At 47.2% G+C, this 24,846-nt stretch overlaps 1 protein-coding gene across 2 annotated transcripts in view; it reads right to left on the minus strand.

Moving 5' to 3' along the window:
• ARMH3 (armadillo like helical domain containing 3) overlaps positions 1–24,846 on the minus strand; it is a 184,143-nt gene that overhangs the window by 124,315 nt on the left and 34,982 nt on the right. For both annotated transcript variants that reach the window (XM_038409086.2, XM_038409087.2), the window contains exons 10-19: positions 23,575–23,618; positions 20,875–20,935; positions 20,132–20,178; positions 19,277–19,352; positions 16,900–16,993; positions 11,148–11,249; positions 5,322–5,380; positions 3,437–3,502; positions 2,195–2,264; positions 1,074–1,134 (exon numbers count right to left, since the gene is read on the minus strand). In XM_038409086.2, the coding sequence (XP_038265014.1) occupies positions 1,074–1,134; positions 2,195–2,264; positions 3,437–3,502; positions 5,322–5,380; positions 11,148–11,249; positions 16,900–16,993; positions 19,277–19,352; positions 20,132–20,178; positions 20,875–20,935; positions 23,575–23,618 (680 nt within the window). The remainder of the gene's footprint in view (positions 1–1,073; positions 1,135–2,194; positions 2,265–3,436; positions 3,503–5,321; positions 5,381–11,147; positions 11,250–16,899; positions 16,994–19,276; positions 19,353–20,131; positions 20,179–20,874; positions 20,936–23,574; positions 23,619–24,846) is intronic.

Genomic DNA, 24,846 nt, shown 5'->3' on the forward strand with positions numbered 1-24,846 from the left:
ATTTATAACACACATCCCCGATTATGGACCCACAGTCACCCCCTAGGTCAAAGCAATCTAAATTATTCTTAAGAATATTAATATCCCTTCCCCATAACAGCCCCACACTGTCACCTTCTAAATGTACTTGCCAGCTGATGCAGCACTATTTGTGCATTCATAACATTCTTCTCGCCTGCAATAATTGTCTGCTGCAGGATGGTCTCAGATGAGAATTTAATGAGGGTACTGTGTAAACACGCTGGAACCGATGGGTACGGACGTCCACTGGTAAGTGCTGCTGCTTGCTGTCTTTATTCTTGTCTTTTTAAAAAGTGCTTTTACCTTGACTCGAGCCTCTTCTCCCCCCGTATCTCTCCAACTAATTCTGTAACTGTGATCAGAATGATTTCTCAAGGAGCTGGTTGCCTTCCGTAGTGGCGGGATTGTTTGGGGCTAAGTAAATGTGTGACTAAGAGTTATTCTAGGTAAGAGCAACAGATTTGTCTTTATTCTGTGATTTACGGGGCTGTCTCAGCCTGGGTGAAATTCACCACTGCACATAGACGCAACAGAAGGCCAATGGACCATTTACAACTCATTTCAGCCGTGGTCCATTGGCCAGGTGGAATAAAAGTGGGGCACAGACTGTGTATTGGTCCCCTCTGTGCAGTGGTGAATTTCACCTTCACTGTGCCAGAGGACACTTCCACGTTGCTTGCAATTGACTCCCAATCGCCAGACTGGCTTCATGTCCCTGTTTTATCTGTCCTTGGTGTTTCAAAATCGGCTTTTTGTCTCCAGCTCAAGATTTGGCTTTGGTGGCTGGCGCAATGTTTTGTGACAATTCTCCCCACTGTGCTGCTCTTTGTAGTTGATCAGGCAGATTAGGAAAGCTATCTGATGGGGGAAATTCATTTCTTTGACAATTTCTTGGCACACTGAACATCTCAACAATATATGCTCAGTCCTAGGGGCTTCTGGAATGCCCCACCTGCCCGAAAAATGTTATTTTGGCCTGAAGTGCATTATGTGATTTCCCTGCTCCCATTCCAGAGGATAAATTCACAGTCAGCCAGTCCTCGGTCACTTACACATAAAGATCCATAGGAAACTCTTTCATCATGTGTGTTACGATGAACTCCACCATCAGATCTAGGAGACCGGGGAGGAAAACGACAAAGTAAATGTAAAACTAGCTGTAGTAACACCTGGCAGACAACAATAAGCACATCCAACTACCCCCACCCCCACCATGTCACAACAATCCTGGTTAGAAGCGAGAGAGATAATTCACTAAATAGTCTAAATTAGGCACTTCTTCTCAAAGCCCAGGGTGAAGCTACTGAGAGTTGCCTGGCATTTTAATGCGATGTGCCCTGAGACATGCTTCCTCCATGCACTTTTCCCAGCACTGTTGTTTAAATAAAAAAACACATCACTAATTTTGATGCATAGAATTGCCCTCGTATTTCAAACCTTAGCACCAATGGAAAATTCCGGTAGGAAATATGTTTTAGAACCTTGGTTGTCACCAGAGGCCAGAAATGTTTTACAGCTTTGTTTTCCAAGATGATAATGTAGAGGACATTCATATATCTACACAATCGGCTCTGAAGCAAAGTAGATCCAGTCTTGCCTCAAGAATGACTAAACTCTTCTACATACTACTCAGTTTCAATCTTGGTCAGTTTCACAAGGGGTATATTTGCTAGAACATCAAGAGAGGCAGGCAAAACAGCCTTCCAGCTAGTCATGTTCAGCCCAGTTTGTCTGTTCCAGGCAGGCAAGGTGCCCAACAGTCACTTCCACCACCAAACATCGGTTTCTTTCCTGTCAGCTTTTTCTCAGCTCAGTCACCCAGAGACTGCTCATTCCCAGCCATCACCTTCCCCAAAAAAACATTTTGATGGATTAGCCAACAAACATTCCATTATTGACATTCGTTCAGCAATGGACGCGAGGTGTCCGATGCCTTTCGGAAAACCTGATGGCGAATGTGGCTTTCCACAGATCTAAAAGATGCAGCATGTTACATGGCACCGATCTTCCTACCTAATCTCACTAGAGGAAAGTGCGGGAGTGGGATGAAATGCACCCTGCTGAGAACTGAAATTCCTTGCACAGGTAATAGGTAGCCAGGAAACTCCCCCAAACTAAGCTGATTTCCTCCTCCTCACAGGAGATGGGAAGATCCCACCCTAGCAATACTCACCTAGAACTGCACACACCAGGGGGCGGCAGGGCAGGTTCTTGTCTGCGGCTTTCTTCCTGTGTCTCATTGGCTTCAAACACACAAAGAAGAAAGGAAGTCAGCGGATGCCTGCATGGTACATTATTGCCTGCTCTCCATACAAATAAAATCACTGCCACAGGCTCTCCTGTAGTTTTGGGCTCTTGCATTTCTGCCACCTCGCCTCTATGGATGCCGCAGCCCAGGGCACAGGGGGTTACCAGGGACTGGGTCTTTGGTTACTTTGATTCTGAGTTGTGTAACTGGAGGGTGCTGTCACACCAGGGTGCAGCGCTCTCCCTTATGTTCCCCTGACCCAGAAGTTTGTTTTTCGCTCTCATAGTGGCTGGAGTGCTACCTGGCTACTCTATCAGCTCTAACAGCTTAGAAAGACAACTCCCATTCCATGCTTGCTGCTGAGAAAGAGGGGCTGACAGCTTGGGGCTACGCTTGCTTTAAAGACAAAGAGCTTGAGTCTGTCCTGGAGTGGTCACACCACCATCTCCCAGGCCACAGGCTGTCAATGGGGGAAAACTCCGCTGGAGAGCAATTCCAGTGGTGGAATGACCACCTTGCGGGTCGGAGGTTTGGAGCCTGCAGTCAAGTCCCACTGAGGGAGCATGCACAAATTCACAACATCCTCTAGAAGCTGGGTTCCTGTGAACCCTTGGATGCAAATGAAAGGGGCCTTCCTGCAACAGAAACCCTGGGACAAGACAGTGCTAAAAACACCACGCCCCCTATTTGAGGGGCAAATCACCCATCTGAAAGAGGGAGTGAACTGAGCTCAAAGAGGTTAGGGTCCACTACAACATGCACATTAACGTATCACACAGGCCTAACGTTTGCTGAATCTTAAGGCAGACTGCTCCCAGAATGCACTAACTCCTCCAGTCCCCACAGACCTCCCATTACACATCCTCTCCCCAGCTACACTGGCCAGATGCGTCTCAAAAGCCAGCCCTCACCCAGCTCCTTGAGCCAGCCAGTAAGGAGCCAGGCTGCTCACTCCTCAGCTTAGCTCATTCCTTTGACGAGGAGCCTTGAGCCTCTCCTGCCATGATGGCGTTTCTTTCCCACACCCGTATCAGCAGGGCTCACTGGGTTCTCACGTGCACTGGCCCCAGGCGGGGCATCTGTGACATAACACACAACCAGCTGAGGATCCAACCTTGGCTTCAGCCACCCCAAGGAGAAAGGAAGGAACCTGCGGGGAAGACTCACCATTCTGTGCAGGTTTACTCGAAAATTCACGTTGTCGTCATGCAAAAATGCATTAGCGTACTGATCCTATTGGAGAGAGCAAAGCCTGAGATGAGAAACATCTACTGCATCAACCCCCCTGCCCCAGGGCAAAACTCACAGCTGCAGGCAACTCAAGGGTTAGAAAGCTGCCATCAGCAGGAAGAGGCGCTTGCCTGAGTTTTCTATTTCCTGTTCCCCATTTGTGCCTCTAGTCAGACAACCCAAGCGACTCCACTTGCACAAACACCTCCACCAGAGTCATTTATTTCCCAGGCCTTTCTTTGCTCACCCACGTCGCAGACTCCACGTATGACAGCGCCAAGAACATTTTAATGTGGGCTGTAAAATGCACAGGAAGGTTCTCCTGCCTGCCTCTCTTTCCTCATCCCCAGGACAGAGCGCAGAGGAAGGGTTATAGCGGCCTCTTGATGGACCCATCACGGCAGAAGTTATTGCAGCACAAGCTGCTAGTACGTGGCTCAGCAGCTCCAGGCCTCAGGGAAATCTCATTCCAAAATCCACACTAAATCAACCGGCGTTCCGTATAACCCACAGCCACGTGCGGTAATAAATAGCCTCTCCATTTAACACCAGGATCAAACATGCCTTTGCTAGACACAGGCGATATTTCTCTTCTCCCTTTGTCTACAGGCCTTTCTGATGAGCTCAGGTGCTAAGAATACCTTATTACTAACATTTGTAATGAAATCAGAGTTAAGTAGCTCTTCTGCAGCACCTTGAACAAATACTTTATGAACCATGACTCTAAAAGCAGAGCACTCGGCGCAATAACGCTGACTTTGCCGCTCTGAAGCAGCGACATGCAGACCTCAGTGGTTCAGGAGCCAAATTAGCGATCAATATTATGCAAAAGAGCCACAGGAATGGGAATTCATCATTTCATTTACTAGAGCGCTATTCGAACATAAGAACGGCCATACTGGGTCAGACCAATGGTCCATCTAGCCCAGTATCCTGTCTACTGACAGTGGCCAGTGTCATGTGCCCCAGAGGGAACGAATGGGTAATCTTCAAGTGATCCACCATGGTACTATATATTACTATTTAAACAGCGTGACAGAGAAATTATTTAGTTTATATATATTATTCTTATCAGCTATAATTGGTTAATAACACAGGAAAAGCCAATTGGTTCATAATTAAATTGCACAGTGTTTTCATAGCATCTGCTGCAAAGAGCTGCAGGAGACACATTAAAGAGCCATTCACGATCCTCAGTCTGAGTATCACTGCTCTAAATGGAAGGTTTTTACTTGTGCGCAACCAAAACTCTTTTCCAGTCAAGACCTGACCCTCTGGCTCCCCACCTGAGCAGTCTGCCCAGCAGCGTGACAACACCCACCTCCTTCAAGGCAGCAGAGGGACAACGTGGTCCCCATCTGTGAAAGCCATGGCCACTCCCTCCAATGCTAGCCCCTGCTCCCTGTCAGGACTTGGGATGGCTGAAAAACAGCACCGTCTGCTTAGCATGAACAATGCGGAGTCAGGTGTTGTCAGTGCCTGGAACATCTCAGGGCGTCCCCTAGTGACCTAACATACATGCCAAATGAGAGTGGAACAGGTCTGAGTCCAGCATGCTCCCCACGTGTGACACAAGAAGCCGACACTCCCTGAGATGAGGCAGCACTCTGCTAGTTTAGGCTCAGTGCTAACAGCAGTAGTGCTGGACTTCACAGCAAAGGATTAAACCATCTCTAGCAGGGTCTCCATCTCCCAACCTCTCTGCAGTTCTCCAGTGCCCATGTGACAGGACACGAGGGGAAGGGACACCCGTGTGGAGCCAGGGTGTCACACAAGACAGATGGCCGCATGCTGATGAGATGGGATCGTATAAGAGACCTACCTCTGCTATGCACGTCAGGATAATAAGACAGAGCTTGCCGCTGTGGAGCCGGTGTTCGTCTGCAAATGAACAAAACCAAGCCTACGTGAGCCACTAGGCCTTGTTGCGCCAAAAGGTCGGCGTGTGGACTCAGAGCATAAAGACCCTCCCCTGGCTGAAACAGGGCAAGAGGCCAAGTATCAAACTCTTCACACACCTACTCACCCACCCTGCGAGAGTAAACAGTCTCACCATGGCCCTAAAGCCATTACCCCAGCAGCCGGACCACTACACCCCACTGAGCTATCGGGAGTCTCAGCCAACACCACAACGTTAGATTTGATTTCTCGTTCAGCACAGGCTTTCTCGGGAGTGTGACAGAATACACCCTGCAGTCACACCCTACTCACTAGTGTAATGATCTTGGTACAAAGTGTGCCTTGTAAGGTAGCATTTGAAAACTCAATTTTTTTTGTCAGTATTGTCCTGAGGAAATATGTGACAACGCTGTATGTGAAGTTATAAGATTCCCCTGTACGGTGTTAACAACACATGTTCCAAACCCCACAGTCCTACTCCAACAGAAGTCTGCAAACAGGTCTGTCCTTGAGAAAGGAACGTGGACTCTGCTTAACTTGCATTTAAGCAGCAAACAGAGTAATCAAGCAGGGTGGGAAACAAAGGAACCTCAACCAGGTGAGAAAAAGCAGCAGGGAACATGCTTCCGCATAGACTCTGTCTCCTAGTGCCCAACTGGAAATGTTTTTCTCCTTTTTGTAGTTTCAGTTCCCCTCTTGAAAAACACCCCACAGCACCCCTCTCTCCTCCTGCCCATCGTGTTCACTGCACCTGAAGGAACACAGGAAGCATTCACTGGACTCTGGGGGAGGGGTTCAGTCAGTAAGACTGCCGAAAGCACATGGTTAGAAATTTTGCTTGAATCTAACCTACTTTGTTAAGTTAGGTATTAGTAAACATCTTAACTTTATTTTCCTTGTAACCCTTTCCGACTTTTATGCCTCATTACCTGTACTCATGTAAAATCTCTTTGTAATTAATAAACTTGTTTTACTGTTTTATCTAATCTAGCGTTTAAATTTAAGTGTCTGAATCACTACTTGAGAAAATGGACAGGGAAATTATTCCTTTTAAGAAATAACGGACATAAAATATTTTGTTCTCTCCAGGAGGGGGCTGGGCACTGCAGGACATACATTTCAGGGTGGAGGGAGGGAAGGAGTGTCTGGGACCAGGGGTGTGTTGGGGTCACCCTGCAGTATAATCAAGGCTGGTGAGAACCAGGGAGTAACCCAAGTGTGGCTGACAGGCTGCAGTTACACACACACACACACACTTACATACTGGGAGGCTGTTTGTGAGCAGCCCAGGTGGGACTTACTGCAGCGAGGCATTGTGAGGTGCTCAAGGGGGTGACACAGCTGCTCATTAGTCTGGATTGCATCCTAGTAAGTCACTGAGGGGTCTCTCTCTGGCTCACCTGTTTGCCTTTCCCCAATACTCGGGATGCAGAGCTTAGGCCCTGGCCAACACTCCAGGTGAAAAGCCCTTCCTCGAGCACCACAACTGCCCTTCCATCCGATCTCCGAGGGAGATCAGTTTTGTTGCTTACACCAGCCGGTACATTACACAAGAAGAAAGAGATTTTGAAAACACAGGCCACATTCATACAGCAGAAAAGGGCCCACGCCCCCTCCAAAAGCCTTTGGTGACACTGCATTCAGGACAGTGCATACAAACATCCCACACTGAATTTGAAAGCAGATCTGACTCTGGGCTGCTGGCTCTGCTCTATATCGGTGCTAGGACATGTGATTATTAAAGGGAAAATGAGCCCCAGAGGGTGTGAATCTGGGCTGCTGTAGTGAGTAAACATAAGGGCACAGTTGGGGTGCCGCGGGTTGAGTGTCACACCGGCATATTTCCCTACTGAGGACAGACTTTTCAAAAGAAGGGGAAAGTTTCTCTCTTCAGGAATCAGAGTAGCAACCGTGTTAGTCTGTATTCGCAAAAAGAAAAGGAGTACTTGTGGCACCTTAGAGACTAACAAATTTGTTAGAGCATAAGCTTTCGTGAGCTACAGCTCACTTCATCGGACCAAATGCATCCGATGAAGTGAGCTGTAGCTCACGAAAGCTTATGCTCTAATAAATTTGTTAGTCTCTAAGGTGCCACAAGTACTTCTTTTCTCTTCAGGAAGGAGGAGCAGTGGCCTTCAGGAACTCCAATACACGAGAGCCTTGTTATCTTTCTATTACAAGATCTCAAGGCTTATTTCAAAGGTGCTGCTTCCATGTCTCTTCTCCAGGGATTAGGCTGAAAGTGTTACTGCTACACACTAAGTACTCATGCTTTAGCCTGCTCAGATTGTGAATGGCAGGTCATTTCCAGCCACGAGTTATAAGCGAGGTGGGCTGTTATTCATAGCAATCCTTTGCATCTTCCAGCAGAGGATCTGAAAACCCTTTACAAACACTCAGTACAGTAGGGAAACATCAAAGCTCCTGTGGGAGGTATGTCAATCTGAGCCCTAGTTTACAGATGATCCCTCTCAAGGCTCCCCTGACTATGGGGTCTGGCAGAGAGGGGTTAATTAGATGGGATTCTGATAGAATGGATGGGTTTTAAATTATACCTTCCGGGGCAGGGGTGGAACAACTGTGCAGGCTTGGAGTCAGAACAAGTGGACATCACTCACATGTACCCACCCCAAGATAGAAGTGATCCTGTAGCATCGCTGGTTCTCTTCTTTCCCATCCCTCCATGGGATATTGGCCTTAAATGCTTTCTCATCTCATAAAACGAATGGTCAAAGGAAGGTCACTTGGGAGCCCCTATTTACCCACTCAGAAAAGAGAACCAAGGGATATACCCAAAGAAATTAAAAGGCTCCACATTTTAAAATGATCTGGTTGTGGAACTCGTTGTCACAGGACACTCCCACTGCAAAGAGCTTTGCAGGGATTAGCCATTGAGGGTGAACCTGCACTGCCTGGGGCAGCCCACAGCAGGAAGCCTTCCAGCCTGGTGCACAGAGCCAGGTCCACGGTAGCGGGTTAAAAATAGCTACATAGACATTGCTGCTTGGGCTCTCAAGGCCACCCTCCTCTGCTTCAGAGCCCGAGCTCAACACCTCCACAGCTATTTTGAGCATGAGCCCCGCCAGCCCAAATCTGGTGAGCCAGGCTGGGAAACTAACTGCTGTGGGCTGCACAGACGTACCCTACACAAACCTCAAACATGGGTACCAAAGCTAGGTAAAAAGCTGGGGGGAATACATAAAGGGACACCAGCCTCCATCCATGAGGACAAATCAGCCACGGGCTGCCTGGGTTTAGGAAGAAACCCGCTCCACAGGCATACATTGTACAGTGCTGGGTACTTTATCAGCGCTCAAATGATACATAACAGCAACATTATTTGTGGGGTTCCACTTATCTTCATTCAGTGTAAAGCTGGACAGACAACAGTGTGTTTGCAACAGGTTGAAATTTGGCACAAAAAAATTGTTCACACACATGCAATACTTGCTCATGCGAGTAATCAGGTGCAGTGGTGCTAATTGAGCAGTCTTGTGCACACCCAGCCAGGGATGTGTCAGTGACACGTTACCAAAGCTTCCACTCCCAAGTGTAAAAAGTGCAAAAAGCCAGGAAACACAAGCCGTCAGGAACAGTATCCCAGATAATGTCACGGCAAACCTGGTGGCTGAACTTTGTGACTTTGTCCTCACCCATAACTATTTCACATTTGGTGACAATGTATACCTTCAAATCAGCGGCACTGCGATGGGTACCCGCATGGCCCCACAGTATGCCAACATTTTTATGGCTGACTTAGAACAACGCTTCCTCAGCTCTCGTCCCCTAATGCCCCTACTCTACTTGCACTACATTGATGACATCTTCATCATCTGGACCCATGGAAAAGAAGCCCTTGAGGAATTCCACCATGATTTCAACAATTTCCATCCCACCATCAACCTCAGCCTGGACCAGTCCACACAAGAGATCCACTTCCTGGACACTACGGTGCTAATAAGCGATGGTCACATAAACACCACCCTATATCGGAAACCTACTGACCGCTATTCCTACAAGCCTCTAGCTTTCATCCAGACCACACCACATGATCCACTGTCTACAGCCAAGCTCTATGATACAATCGCATTTGCTCCAACCCCTCAGACAGAGACAAACACCTACAAGATCTCTATCAAGCATTCTTACAACTACAATACCCACCTGCTGAAGTGAAAAAACAGATTGACAGAGCCAGAAGAGTACCCAGAAGTCACCTACTACAGGACAGGCCCAACAAAGAAAAGAACAGAACGCCACTAGCCATCACCTTCAGCCCCCAACTAAAACCTATCCGACGCATCATCAAGGATCTACAACCTATCCTGAAGGACGACCCATCACTCTCACACATCTTGGGAGACAGGCCAGTCCTTGCTTACAGACAGCCCCCCAACCTGAAGCAAATACTCACCAGCAACCACACACCACACAACAGAACCACTAACCCGGGAACCTATCCTTGCAACAAAGCCCGTTGCCAACTCTGTCCACATATCTATTCAGGGGATACCATCATAGGGCCTAATCACAACAGCCGCACTATCAGAGGCTCGTTCACCTGCGCATCTACCAATGTGATATATGCCATCATGTGCCAGCAATGCCCCTCTGCCATGTGTATTGGCCAAACTGGACAGTCTCTATGTAAAAGAATGAATGGACACAAATCAGACGTCAAGAATTATAACATTCAAAAACCAGTCGGAGAACACTTCAATCTCTCCGGTCACTCGATTACAGACCTAAAAGTTGCAATTCTTCAACAAAAAAACTTCAAAAAAAGACTCCAACGAGAGACTGCTGAATTGGAATTAATTTGCAAACTGGATACAATTAACTTAGGCTTGAATAAAGACTGGGAGTGGATGGGTCATTACACGAAGTAAAACTATTTCCCCATGTTTATTCCCCCTCCCCCAACCCCCCACTGTTCCTCAGACATTCTTGTCAACTGCTGGAAATGGCCCACCTTGATTATCACTACAAAAGGTTCCTCCCCCCTCCCCTTGCTGGTAATAGCTCACCTTAAGTGATCACTCTCATTACAGCGTGTATGGTAACACCCATTGTTTCATGTTCTCTATGTATATAAATCTCCCCACTGTATTTTCCACTGAATGCATCCAATGAAGTGAGCTGTAGCTCACGAAAGCTTATGCTCTAATAAATATGTTGGTCTCTAAGGTGCCACAAGTACTCCTTTTCTTTTTGTGAATACAGACTAACATGGCTGCTACTCTGAAACAAAGCAAAGAGTGTAAACATACCACATGGCCCAGCTGCATCTAAATCTAACTACAACAGGGAATCACTGAAGCCCCCTTTACTAATTCCAGTGCCCCTCGTATCACCCATAGGTGCTGAAGGGCACACAAGGTTTCACACCTGGAGCGGAGTTCTGATTCCTGTGGCAGTCCCTTAATGTTCTTAGAAATCCAGCTCTGTGGGGTTTGAATTCTCCTCCCATCCCATAGAGCTTGGAACTGAATCCGCTTATGCCTCCCGGAGAGGGCCGTGCTGAGACTCCCTCGGCTATTATGCACTACAATTTTCCCTTCTATATCTGGCTTCCTTCCCTCCAGCACTAGGTCTCCCCAAGACCCAAGTAATTACCATCTGGCAAGGAAAAATCAGTTCAGAGCTTTCAGCCTCCACAGGGAGGCCAGGTAGGGTCTGTATGCAGAGTTCTATTAACATCGCCCCACCGCCTGGACCCAGGGCTCGCTCAACAATAGGATCTGGTTACCTTTTGTGTCCTGCATGACAATCGAGCTGTACTTTAAGAAGGTTATCAGCAGGTTGCTAGTCTGCACATCAGCATCCAAAGGCAGCTCTGCAGAGCTTATAACTGGAATAAAGTGGAAAAAAAGCATTTACCATATGCATATCACATACAAAAAGCAAGGGGAAAGATACTCAAGGAACTTGATTCTTAGATGTTAGTGTCTGGGTGTAATGAACACATTTGTACAAAAGAACAGCCATACTGGGTCAGACCAAAGGTCCATCTAGCCCTGTATCCTGTCTTCCAACAGTGGCCAGTGCCAGGTGCCCCAGAGGGAATGAACAGAACAGGGAATCATCAAGTGATCCATCCCCTGTCGCCCACTCCCAGCTTCTGGCAAACAGGAGCTAGGGACACCATCCCTGCCCATCCTGGCTAATAGCCATTGATGGACCTATCCTTCAGGAACTTATCTAGTTCTTTTTTCAAACCAGTTATAGTCTTGGCCTTCACAACATCCTCTGGCAAGGAGTTCCACAGGTTGACTGCGTTGTATGAAAAAATACTTCCTTTTGTTTGTTTTAAACCTGATGCCTATTAATTTCATTGGGTGACCCTTAGTTCTTGTGTTACGAGAAGGAGTAAATAACACTTCCTTATTTACTTTCTCCACGCCTGTCATGATTTTATAGACCTCTATCATATCCCCCCTTAGTCGTCTCTTTTCCAAGCTGAAAAGTCCCAGTCTTATTAATCTCTCCTCACACGGAAGCTGTTCTATACTCCTAATCATTTTTGTTGCCCTTTTCTGAACCTTTTCCAATATGATGTTTTTGAAATTGCGTGACCACATCTGCACTCAGTATTTAAGGTGTGGGCATACCAGGGATTTATACAGAGGCAATATGATAGTCTCTGTCTGATTATCTGTCCCTTTCCTAATGATTCCCAACATTCTGGTTGCTTTTTTGACAGCTGCTGCACATTGAGTGGATGTTTTCAGAGAACTATCCACAAGGACTCCAAGATCTCTTTCCTGAGTGGGAACAGCTAATTTAGACCCCATCATTGTGTATGTACAGTTGGGATTATGTTTTCCAATGTGCATTACATTGGATTTATCAACATTGTAGAGATCATCTGATCTCCCACTCCCCAGTCAGAGGTCTTGTGTCACAGTGAGTGGGGCACAGCTCCTTCCAGAGCCCACCTCTTCTGCTCCGAGCTCTGGCAAGGGGTCCCAGCTCTCCCCTCCTCCTGACCCCATGCATGCAGATTACGCTGCTGCTTTGGCACTTCAGCGCCTACCAACCCCGGAGGCGACATGAGACTAATTCCAGCAGTCAGTGCAGATGAGGGTTACACCATTTTCATTTGGAGAGGATCGTGCCCGGGAAAGGCCCTGCTGAGCTTTAATAGTGGGATTTGAGCCCTTAAGAAACAACTCTGAAGAGGTTAAGAGCCAATTGCGCGCCAGCCTCCCTCCCTTTTCTCTCTGGGGCATCAAAAAGTGCCACCTTCTCCTGAAGGAACAGTACAGAGCTGAAAAGCAGCGGCACTGAGCGAGGGGCTGCGTGACCAAGGAGCTTTGCTGTAGGCCAACACAAAGATTTTTTTTGAAATGCCCACCAGTGTTTCCCAAACTAAAGCTTTACAGGCAGCATCTCTACAGATTTACAACAGACAGAAGCCAAACCGATCCCGGCTTATGCTAGCGAAACCAAACAGCAACATGGCCAGGACAGGGTGAGCATTTCTGATACAGATCTTGCTCCTGTCCTCCATGCCTCCGACACCTCAACATGAGACACCTCTGCATTGTGTTCTGCAGGTAGATGCCAGTTACCTGGCTAACTCCCCTCCACTCAGGTCCCAAGCCTCAGCCACCTCGATCCTGGGCTGGACTCAGGCAGTTCTCTTGCTCTCGGATTGGGCTGCAGCACCCTGTGATCAGCCTTGCTCATCTCAGCAGGTCTGACTGACTACGTCTATGCGATTCCCGGCGCAGGAAGACACGTGTGCGCTCACTTGGATAGAGCTGGCATGCTAAAAATAGCTAGGTGCCTGCAGCGGTGATCAGTGAGCTGGCCACCCCAGTACAATCCCCTTCCAGAGCGTAGGTATATGCTAGGGTGGCTGCCAGGCAGGCCGCCAGGGCCACACTGCTATTGGTGGTATGCTGCACAGTCAGCACTGACCCAGGAGCAGTGACCAGCGGCCAAACAGAGGTCACAACAGAGCATTATTTAGTTAGAACCAAGGCATTTCCGGTCTTAAAACAAGAGCTGGGGAAGACCCAACTAGTTTAAGCTGTCTCCACAGTGTCTGTCGGCCTGTACTTCTGGGCGGCTCCTGGCAGCGGACCCACTCCCCGGCTCGCTCCTGAAAAGTTGTTTGCGACCCTTTGATCTGCTAGTTCCTGCCTGTGTCATTTTTGGCAGGCGCCATTGCCCTGCAATTGCCCCTGGTGTTTGTTGGGAGGCTGCTTCTCTATAGCCCCTTACGTTGCTCTCCTGCCTGCTCATCCAACAGCTCCCCCGGAATGGAAGCACGATGCCTGCCCTTCCCCACACACATAGCCCAGGCTCTCTCAAGAACCAGGGGCCATGTCCATTCCACAGCTCCACGGCCAACACAGCAACTACCCCTCACATCAGACGAGGAACCAACGCCGGTGCAGGACCTGGCAGCCCGTTTGCTCAGCAGCATAGCATGACATTACCACTCTGCAATCTGCACTGGCTGCCTGGGGGCTTCCAGCTGAAGTTCAAGTTGCTGTTTTAGACCAATTAAAGTCCTAAATAGCTTGAGACCTGCTTACCTGCAGGAACCCTTTTTTTCAGGCCATACGGCCAGAGACCTGGTCTCATTAAAGGCATGAGCTGGACTCACTTTTGGACGGGAGAAGGAGCTGCTAGCAGCTCCAAGGGGCCCTGGTCTCTGGAGTCCACTCCCTCTTTTCCATCTGCCTCCAGAGCAAGCCCAAAGCCTATCTCTTGGCCTGGCCTTTGGGGGAGAGAAAAGTAGCTAGAGCTTGCAAGAGGATTTGGGATGAGAAGAGGCTGCTGGTTTGATCCCTTATGCAACTGTATTTTTAATTTATGTAAAATGCACTTGGAGGCCAGGACAGGAGCCTTTACATCAATAAATCTAAATAAATACACATACCGCCTCTCCCGGTTCAAACTGCCTGTTAAACCCCACCCCCCGTGGCGAGATAAGTAAGGGTTAGAGCTCGGATGAGCAAACAGGCATAGAAGGGGGAAGGGACTTATGCAGAAATAGCATCCAGGCACCCAGAGTCCAAGGCTTCTGCTTTAAGTACCGATCAGCAGGGCTTCTCTAACGACTGTACCTGAGCACTGCCGCACACAGACCTTAGGAGACCAGTGTTCCATGCCCTGCAACAGGAGACTGAACTCACAAGAAAGTTCCAGTCCCAATCAGGTTTCTGGCCCTCTGGCTCTAAGTCAGATACCTTAGGATATTTTCATTTTTAAAAGCCATCTAACGTAACCGGCACTGACATGCAGAGGGGCCCAAACAATAGCTCATAGAGGTCTGTGTGCTCATCTCTAATTCAAAGCTGCAGTCCACGGAGATGACGGGGCCAAGCAGTCAATGGGGCCCGGCAGTTTGAATCAAACTTGAGTAGTGAAGGACGGGACCTTCAGTTTCTGGGGGCTGCACTTCTCCAGGGTCTGCAAGCTGCTCCATTTAATGCAGAGGCTCTTGACATGTTGCTAACATGACTCTCAAACAGCAAAATTCGTGCACCCCTCTGCTGTGGGATTGGAAGCCTTCTTACCCCCAACGTTATGAATTGCCCATGAAGATTTAGCCAAGGTCAGCAATATGTGTTCACATCCATACTGGCTCCTTCCAGAGCCGCTATGACAAATGCAGTTGATGAATATTAAACAACAGTAAGCCAATCAGCATTTAGATACCATGGTGACAGGCACCTTAGATTTGTATATTACGGATGCACAGTTCACAACAAACAGAAAAAGTCTTATGAAAAAAAATCACTCTGCAGAACCCATCACTGCTGAACTCAGTTAACCCTACAGCTGTAGCTTTTTTATGAAGACATAGGTTTTATTTTGAAACTTTAAAAGGGCTTAATTCATGTTAGAGGCTAACAGCTGGAGGAATTTCAATTCAGAACACAAGTCTGTTTTTAAACCCAAGTTGCACAGAAGAGTGCCTGGAACCCATACATGGATTTTTGCATGCTTTGTATCTTGAAAATAGCTTGGCTTATTTATTTTTTTAATGCACCAGAAAGAAAAAAAAAAAAAGCCTTCCATTCTAAAGCTGAAATGTCTTGTGCTAACTCTAACCCAAGAGCAAATTTTACAGCTGAATTGCAAAACCCTGCAAAACGAGAGGAATTCTGACATAGCTTGAAAATAACGGCACTGCTGGGGAGCAGCCCTGTAATTAAACCAAACCTAGGCTCAAGCGCTTGGCGTTGCAGAGAGGCTGGAACAAAGATAAGACGACAGAGAATGTAAATGAAAAATGCCTCTCAACATGATCCCTGCAAGTTAAGATCAACTCCCTTTTCTTAAGCTTAAGAACCCTCCGAGCAGCGGGGAGCCGCCAGTGAAGGCTGAGCTCACTGTGTCTGTTCAAAGTGGGCTGACTTCTTTCGCTAAATGAAAAAAGGAGCTAGTTGTAGGTAAGCACAATCCTGTCGGTTGTGTAATAAAGCATGTGGGTGGATACATTAGCAACGAACAGTCTGAAAGGAAGCGTACGAAGTGCTTGGCCTGCTGCATCACACAAAACACATACACGAGGAGGCTCGAGACATCTTTTTTTTAACATCATCCATCTGAAGCTTTTGATATCCATGGTAACCAGGCAGAATTCATCCTTGTGGAGAAGAATAGTCTTCAGCCGGGATATCAAATGACCCGAACACCAGATACAAGAGGGTAACCCATGCTGCTCTCGCTTCAAGACATTGCCAAATTGTGCTCTATTCAAACAGACTCCATTCTTCTATTAAACGCTTTCTTCAGACACTGATGGTGTAAGGGAAGTTAGTGACAAATGCTGCTAGATTTCTCGGAGTGGGTTAAATCTACACAATCTCAAATAATGAGCCAGTCTATTCAGCTCTCGTATGCATTAATGCACACATTAAAGTATCTTGTTTAGAACAACCAGGCTCCCAGATCTCAGTTTAAGCCGTCATTTAAAAAGCCGGTCTGAAGAATGGGCAGAGGCAATAGAGAAATAGCTCCTGCTTCCCAAACAGCTTGGATTCAAATCCTAGGTTAATTTCCAGCTGGAAACAAGTACATTAGTGACAAGTAGGCACCCACTGTAACTAACTGCCTGGGAGATGAGCTCTACCGAAACCTCCTAAACATCAGACACATCCATAAACAAAGCCCTTAAAAAAAACATTAATTGTGTGGCTGCATCTGTGTGGAGACACACCGGGACGGGGGGGCTGTGTCAGTCCTCTTCTAGCAAGATGTAGCTTTAGCTATGGCTTTGGGAAAGATGCCAGCAGTTCCTCTGGGCAGCATACACAAGAGCAGAGAGTCTATGTAATTCTTCTTATAAGTAGCAGAAATAAAAAGCCAACTAAAGTGTCCTCTGGTTCTGCTTAACAAACCAGGCCTCCCAGGAAGACAACAGGAAATCTGTCTCCAGATAGAATGGGTTAGCTGCCACCTTGAAAAACTGCTTAGCCATTTATTTTATGGTTCATTTTAAATGCTAACACCCACAAGAGGCTTAAACATCTCACCATCTGAAGAAGGCGGAGTGGTCCCGAGTGGAGTGACTGGCGTTGTTGGAATTGGGCTTATCGGCACTGTCACCAACCCCATTTCTGGATGGCTCTGAAGCAAAAACACAAACACACACATTTTATACACTACAGTTATATGGAGCAACACCCACAAGGTGTATTACCCAGATGAAACAGGCTGCAGATGTGTTGGCAGAAACCAGAGCTCAAGTCAGCAGGTGTTCAGCCACCACCCTAAGCAGCAGAGGGGATAGATGGCCCAGTGGTTTGGGCACTAGCCTCAGAATTGGGAGACCTGGGTTCAAGTCTCTACTCCACCACAATCTGCCTGTGTGACTATGGGCAAGTCACTTAGCTTCTCTGCATCAATTCCCCAAGCTGTGACGTATGGGAGACCAGATGACCTGGTGGTCCCTGCTGGCCTTAACCCCTGTGACTTGTGTGTGCAGTGGGGATAGGAGCAGTGCCCTGCCTCACAGGGTGTGTGAGGATTGTAAGACACACAGATACTATGGTGATGGGGAAGACACAAACCCACCCCACTTAGAGCTTTTGGTCACCCCTCCTCCACCCCAGGTGTTTTCAGAATGACCCTGGAATATTTAATACCTGCCCTTCCAATCCTCCTCTGCCCTTTTAAAATGGGATTCTCATTTGTTTCATGGCTTCACATTTTAAGAGAACGGCAATTGACCATGTTCCTGCCCTGCTGAAAAGCGTGAGGGTTCAATAGAAGACAGCACTACAGAAACATCATCATCCATCTGTTCTGCTTCCTTCAGTTGCCTTTTCTCCCCAGCTCCTCTTCACTAACTGCTCCAGGCCTAATTGCTGGTCAAACCTTATTCGCTACAGGTACCTGTTTATTTCAATCAGCTGGTAGAACTGGTGAGATTCTAGAATTTCAATCAGCTGGTAGAACTGGTGAGATTCTATTCGAATACGGCTGTAACTTAATCGAGACTGTTTTATATCATGTCTTATATACAGACGCATCTCACAATGCTTAACGCAATGTGTGGCATAGGAAGGATTTGAAAGTTAGGGACCGTGTTGTAGAACTACTAGAGGGATGTAAATCCACATATTTTATGGGAAGCATGGGCACTCAAAGTCCCATCTAGGAAATATAGCTTTAAAATACATTTTCCATTGAAAATATGTTTTCTCTCATGGAATAAAACCAAGGGGTTTCCCCCCCCACCTCTTCCAAAAAAATTCAGCTGTCAGCCAAGGTATATAGCGCCACCTAGCAGCAAGAGATTAATACAAGCAGGTTACTAAGAGCTACAAAGACAATGTAATAATACTGCAGATCTAAGTTTAGTCACTTTCGCAGCTCCCCGGGCCATGCCTAGGTATCAGCGGTTGGAGATTCCTGCAATAGTGGGGCAGGTAGAGAATGCAATCCGAGCCACAAGTTTCTTCCATTATTTTTGTGGAGCTTTAAGGCATGTTATGCCCTACTTCGGACAAGGGTTACCGACAGTCCACGCAATGGCTTCATCAGATCAATACATCCCAGTGTGTGCCTGCGCCTATCAAGGACTGCCTCCAACCATGGGCTGGCAGCACAACCAGACTCATTACTGTCTGCCCCCAACGTGTCTGCTGTGTGTGCAAACCCACGTGGCATTTAGAGAATCAGCCTGAGCTTTTTGATCAAAGCTATGAATGCATCCACTGCTCTTCAGACACAAACCCGGCTTTTATTGTTCCCACCTCACAGACTGATACTGCAGTTCTCAAGACAGGACAATTTACCTACAAAGAAGGTTAACTTCATCACATTCTCCAAGCACATTTGTACAGAAATTAGCGTTTGAAACAAGACTCTTCCAGTAGCTGTTTATTCTCTAAAACAAACTGCTGAACTGTGGGGGCACACAAGGGATCGGAGATTAGATTCCTAGCTTCCAGGCTAGAAGGGAACAGCCCACCCTCCATGGTGCTTTCTGATCAGACCCTCCAGCCAATCGCAGGGCAACATTAACAGGGTTTAGAGGGAGTCACATCAAGCCCTTCCCAGACACAAAAATGGGTCAGTCTGACACAAGGCATCCCCCAGAAAACTTCTCCCAAAAACCTTTTTTTTTTTTTTTTAATTCTTTTCTGTGGCAGAGTGGGAAATAAGGGGTGTTGCATTTCCTAAGTCACCCTGAATCCAGGCCCTAGCCTGTTTCTGGTCCTACCTGACTCGGAACTATAATGAAACTCCAAAGGATCCAGGGAAGGAAAAGATGGACTGGCTAATCTAACTGGTCTTGTCCAATCCTGCCATGGATTGGCTGTTGAAGCGCTTTTGTGGTTAAGCTCCCTCCCCGCACCCCCGACTCACAGGCATGGAAAGGAAACACACTGAATGGGGCCACACCTGTGCCAACACGGTGATGAAGTTGCGGTTTAAATGAACGGCTTCGTAGAGGGCCAGAAGAATCGCCTCATTCGTTCTACAAGAGCAGCAGAAAAGCAGAGTTAGGTTACGGGCTACACTCCGGGGACAGCCATCAGAGTAAAGGATTTTCTGAAGTGACTCATGATTTGGTGAGCCCAGCCGGAAACAACTTCAAGGGTCTGTTTCAGAAGGGGCACGCGCCCACCCTCTGAGAGTTGAGCCCTTTTTATTTAAGGTGCATTGAGTTGGGCACCGCCAATTACTTTTGAAGACCTTGGTCATGGTCTTGGACTCCCTTGACCTTCCACCAAAGGACTCGCATTGCTCCTCACTCTCCAGCATTGCTTCCTCTTAAAGTCCTTGCATGAGAGCACAGAGCAGCCGGCTGCCTCCAAAGTCGCCTATTTACGTTGGGCTGGGCACAGAGTAGCAGCTTTTACCCTCCTGATTGGAAAGGTAAGTGTTCCTTGAGGCAGGAGCCATGTCCCCCACTATGATCTCCAACACCAAACACAAAAGAGTGGTGCTCCATGAACAGCAATTCCCCTCCCACTCCCTACATCCAACACTCGCACCCAGCATTACAGAATGCTCCCCAGAGCCAGCCAGCCCATGGCTCCTACAGCCCCAGCCGCTTCATTCGAGTCCCAGCCTTGCCTGTCATTTGCAGTTGCAAGGAACAAATTTGGTTGCCAGGCCAGAGTGGACGTTGCTTCGGCTAGTTTTTCTACATTAAAATGGCCCCATTAAGGAACAGCAGCAGGTGACATTTTGCGATTCAGAACCGGCAAGGTAAATTGCCGTTCACTGTGCGGACAATATCTGTGTACTTACTGGACGGAGATTTTCTCATCAGCATCGGCTATGAACATGCTGCCCACCTGTGGAAGGACATAGTATTGCACAGCTTTATGAAGCACATTAGGGAAAGCTGTTGCCACTGCTTACAGCTAGCAAGAGCGGGCAGGGGCAGGACCTGAACGCTGAAAGGCCCTGCTTGGCTTGTGGACGAGGAGCAGGACAAGGGAAGTCCCACAGCTTCCTTCTCCAGGTGGCCATGAACTGCCCTTGGAAGAAGCCTCTCCCAGGACACATCTCATAGCTACAGCTAGTCCCCGCTCAAATGACAAAAGACGATGACTGATTCCCAGAGCTGGATCTCTCAATGGGCTCCCCACCCAGCCACAGACAAAAGGTTTATGGCAATGCTTTTCCCATCGCATTGTGCAGCAACACTGCTTTGTGTTGGGCAGCTTCTGCAGAAGAGCAGCGATAATTTATTTTATGGCAACGGCTGTTTAAAAAAAAAAGTCACGTGCAGCTTTTAAAAATGAAGATGGAGAAGAAAATATTTCTGATTCTCAACCAAAAAACAGTGAGCTCCTTGCAAAGCACCGCAACATGATCTGTGGTGTCATGCACATTGCTCACTCTCCCTCCTCAGAGCCTGATCCAAAGCTCACTGAAGTCAGTGGAAAGACTCGTGCTGAATTCAGTGGATTTTGGATCAAGGCCTCACAAAGTCCCATATACTTTATTTATCTTAAGTACTGAAAAAATGCTCTTTCCTCACTCACCATATTGGTTAAGGCTGAGAAAAAGCCACTCTGGTGCTCCTCTTCCTTATCTTTGTATTGCCTGAACAAACAGGGTGACAGCAACAGGAAGTGGGATGTTACAAACAGAAAAAGGGTTATTTTATCCAAATCCCTATACAACAGACACGCCAGGTCAGGACAAGAGCTGGAGACAGCGTCAACATTCACATTTACTTTTCAAGGAGCTTGTGAAAAGAGATGCAAAGGGAGTTCAAATCTCTGTTACGGGACAGCCTATGCAGTAGTGGGGTAGCCAGGTTGGTCTCTGGATATTAGAGACACACGGTGAGTGAGGAAGAAGCTCTGTGCAAGCTCGAAAGCTTGTCTCTCTCACCCACACAAGCCAGTCCAATAAAAGGTATTACCTCCCTCACCTTGTCTGTCTTCTGTAGAAGGACACAGTCTGGGGGCTAACAGGAAAGGTGAGCATTGTGTTACCTGAGGCAAAGGTCACACTGCTGCTCAGTCAAGACCCACCCAGTCTGGAGTGAGATGAGGACAGGAGCTAGGGAAATCTGAAAGCCATGCTCCCAAATAGCTGAGACACTGAACTGCCGGGAAACAAGGCTCATTAAAAACCCTAACTCCTAAAAGAAAAACATTTTCAGTCATTTGTTTGGACTTTGATATTAATTTACTATTTCACAGACCCCAGCAGTGTCCAAGACCATCTGAGACTAGGTCCTTCCCCTGAGGCACTTATAATTACTGACAGTGCAACAAGCGGGGGCAACAAACCAACTGCTTTTGGGGAGGAAAAGCAGGCTACAGAGAACAGAGATTGCATAGCTTTTCGGGAAGGTGTGAGGGCATCACAGTAGAGGGATATTTTTTATTTTTTGCTTCACTATATATAAATATAAATCTAAAAACCATATTAAGGGATCTGTTGACTGACTTCTTGTGGGTGTTGTCATAGAAGTAGGTTTTCAGCAGCATTTGCAAAACAAAAACCAAAGCATTGGGCTGCTGCATGAGAGCCTGAAAGTGAAGCTATCTAATAAACGAACGCAAAAGTGACCACACACACTTCACTTGTCAAGATGAACGAAATACAAAAAGTAAACTGCCTACATGGTGAAAAGCAAAGCAGATGATACGAACTGAAAGCATTTCTTACACCAAGGGTGTTATTCGGTAAGGAAATCTAGAATCACTAACCCGAAGGGTTCAAAAAACATGAGAGATTTTATAAACCGAGCATTTGGGGCTCTTTTCTTGGCCTACAGACTCTACTCACTTCACCTTTTACAATTTTCTCCACAACCACAAGGGCTAGAAAATTCCTTTTCTGTGGTGGTTTTTTTGTTTGTTTTTGTTTTTTTTGTAACAAAAGCCGAGATTCTCATGTGCTCTCCCAATTCCAGCAGCTGGGGTTTTAAGAAAAACACCAAATATCCCAAGTTCCAAAATCAAATCATGAGAGTGGGCAACTCTCAATTAGGGGGGATTTTATAGCTGCTTTCAACTACCTGAAAGGGGGGGTTCCAAAGAGTATGGAGCTAGACTGTTGTTAGTGATGGCAGATGACAGAACAAGGAGCAATGGTCTCAAGTTGCAGTGGGGGAGGTTTAGGTTGAATATTAGGAAACACTATTTCACTAGGAGGGTGGTAAAGCACTGGAATGGGTTCCCTTGTGGGGGGATGGAATCTCCTTCCTTAGAGGTTTTCAAGGTCAGGCTTGCCAAAGCCCTGGCTGGGATGATTTAGTTGGGGACTGGTCCTACTTTGAGCAGGGGGTTGGACTAGATGACCTCCTGAGGTCCCTTCCAAACCTAATATTCTATGATTCTTGAAAATCTGGAAATCAGTTTTCATTACCTGGGCTGATGGTTTCCAACCCTGGGGTACACAGAGAAGCCTTTACCCTAAGTGGTCTAACTTTCAAAGCTCACAACTTCCGATGACTACAATGGGAACTGCAAGCGCTCAGTGCTTCGGAGCGTCAGGTCACTTTGATAGAGGTGCAAAAGCTGGCCATTCCTTTTAACCTGACTCTGTCTACTTAACTCTCCTGTAATGGGTCACACCTTCAGTCTGGTACAGAGACAAGAGCAATGGGGTCACTGCTCATCTACACCTCCAGGACAGGCAGGAGAGTAGCAGAGCATGCTACCAGTGCTCCAGCACTGTAAGCTATCAACATCTGTTTAACGGGGGTTAAAAGGAACACTTCCCCAGGGGCAGATTATCCTATCACTTCCTACTGTTGGATTTCTTGCAGCTTCTTCTGAGACAGCTGGTCCTGGCCCCATCTGCGACCGGATACTGGTTCAGATGGACCCTGGTCTGCTCCAGTCTGGCAATTCCTGCACTCCCAGATAGCTTTGTTTGTTTCCGATGGAATGTCAATGTTTCTGGCACAGCGGAAGTCAATGACTCATTCATTTTCACGGCACAACGTGAGATTTTACAGGCGACTCACAAAGATGGGAGTAGAAACATACACCGAAGAGCTGTCTGGTTTTCCCAAAGGCCAGGCCTCTCTTGAAGTGCATCTGCCAGATTCCTGCTGGCAACGACAGCAGTAACAGCCTCAGAGGGTTGAGGGCCTCAAAGCGCAGGGCAGTTCCAGCATCTCCACCACACCAGAAGTGCCACGGAAAATGCTGGTGGAAGGGGACAGCAACTCCCCATTGTGTCGAAAAACAATGAGATGCTTATGAAGGCGGATTTACCTGTTGTACTCTGATAATGCCTGGGCGATGACAAGACCCATTCCCTGCAAGAATATAGAACAGCTTTACTCTGCAATCCCGTTCCACAGAAAACCAAAGGATATTGCCTATATGAAGCTCCTCCCCCACCCACATCCCAGGGGACTACACACAATTTAGTGTGCTAAATATGGAGTCAAAGGGTGTGGCACAATTTACAAAGCCAGGGCCCTAGCCAGGGGTCAGCATGGATTAACCAGGTCTGGGTAAGTTAAACAGACGTTCCAGAGGAGAGAAGTCTACTCCAAGGAGCTGCCAGCGTGAAAGCTTGCTCATCCACCAACCTCAGTTCAGTGGAGAGAGCCTTAAAAGCCAGCTGGTGTCAGAGCACAGATAGATGCTAAGCCCCAGCTCACAGTGAAAGCCTCAGATACAGGCAGGCTTTAAAAATCCAACAGAGCCAGCTTAAAATCCATCAGTCACCGTATAGGCTGATGCGATACAGTCATGGCAGTTCAGTCTTATGAGCAGACAAAAGCCTGGCACAGAAACAGGAAAGTCCAAATGAGCCTGGGGTTTCTTCTTTATCTTAAGGTTTCCTAATTCAATATTGCAGACATCATGAATGTTACAGTAAAAGGTGGTAGGACAAACCTCACAAACCATCGTACTAGACCTTCCGCACCTGCAAGTGCAGCCTGAATTTGATATTTAAGCTCAAGATACTTTAAAATGCTTCCAAATCAACCACATAACCAGGAGGACAAAACATCATCTGTTAAAATTACATGAATCTGGGACAATTCTGAGTCTGTATGGGACACAAGAAACAGGAGCTCAAAATCATCTTAAATTACATGGCTGCTAACACTAAGAAACCCCTTCATCAGTAGATCTCAAAACCTAAATAAATCTCAGGGTAGCTGTGAGAGTTATGTATGATCTTCATTTTACAGCTGGGGAAACTGAGGCAAAGCTAGGTCAAATGACAGAGCAAGTCAGTGTCCAACAGAATGCAACCCTGAAGACCTGGTTCCCAGTCACCTGCTCTTACCCCAGACAACAAATCCTTCCCTTCACACAATTCAGAAGGAATCTTTAATATCTGATATCCACTCGGCAACATTAAGGAAAATTAAGTGTTGCTACAGAAGAACCAGGGGCTGTTCTCATTTCAGTCACACTCCCACACTGGCAGACAGTAAGCTAAGTTGACAAGGGATGGAGGGGACACAGATGGTATGTTTGTCCTGCACCAGGCAGTAGTCTACACTTTGCACAGCTGATTCTAGT

Source organism: Dermochelys coriacea, chromosome 7 (assembly GCF_009764565.3).
Source record: "Dermochelys coriacea isolate rDerCor1 chromosome 7, rDerCor1.pri.v4, whole genome shotgun sequence".
NCBI classification, from domain to species: Eukaryota; Metazoa; Chordata; order Testudines; family Dermochelyidae; genus Dermochelys; species Dermochelys coriacea.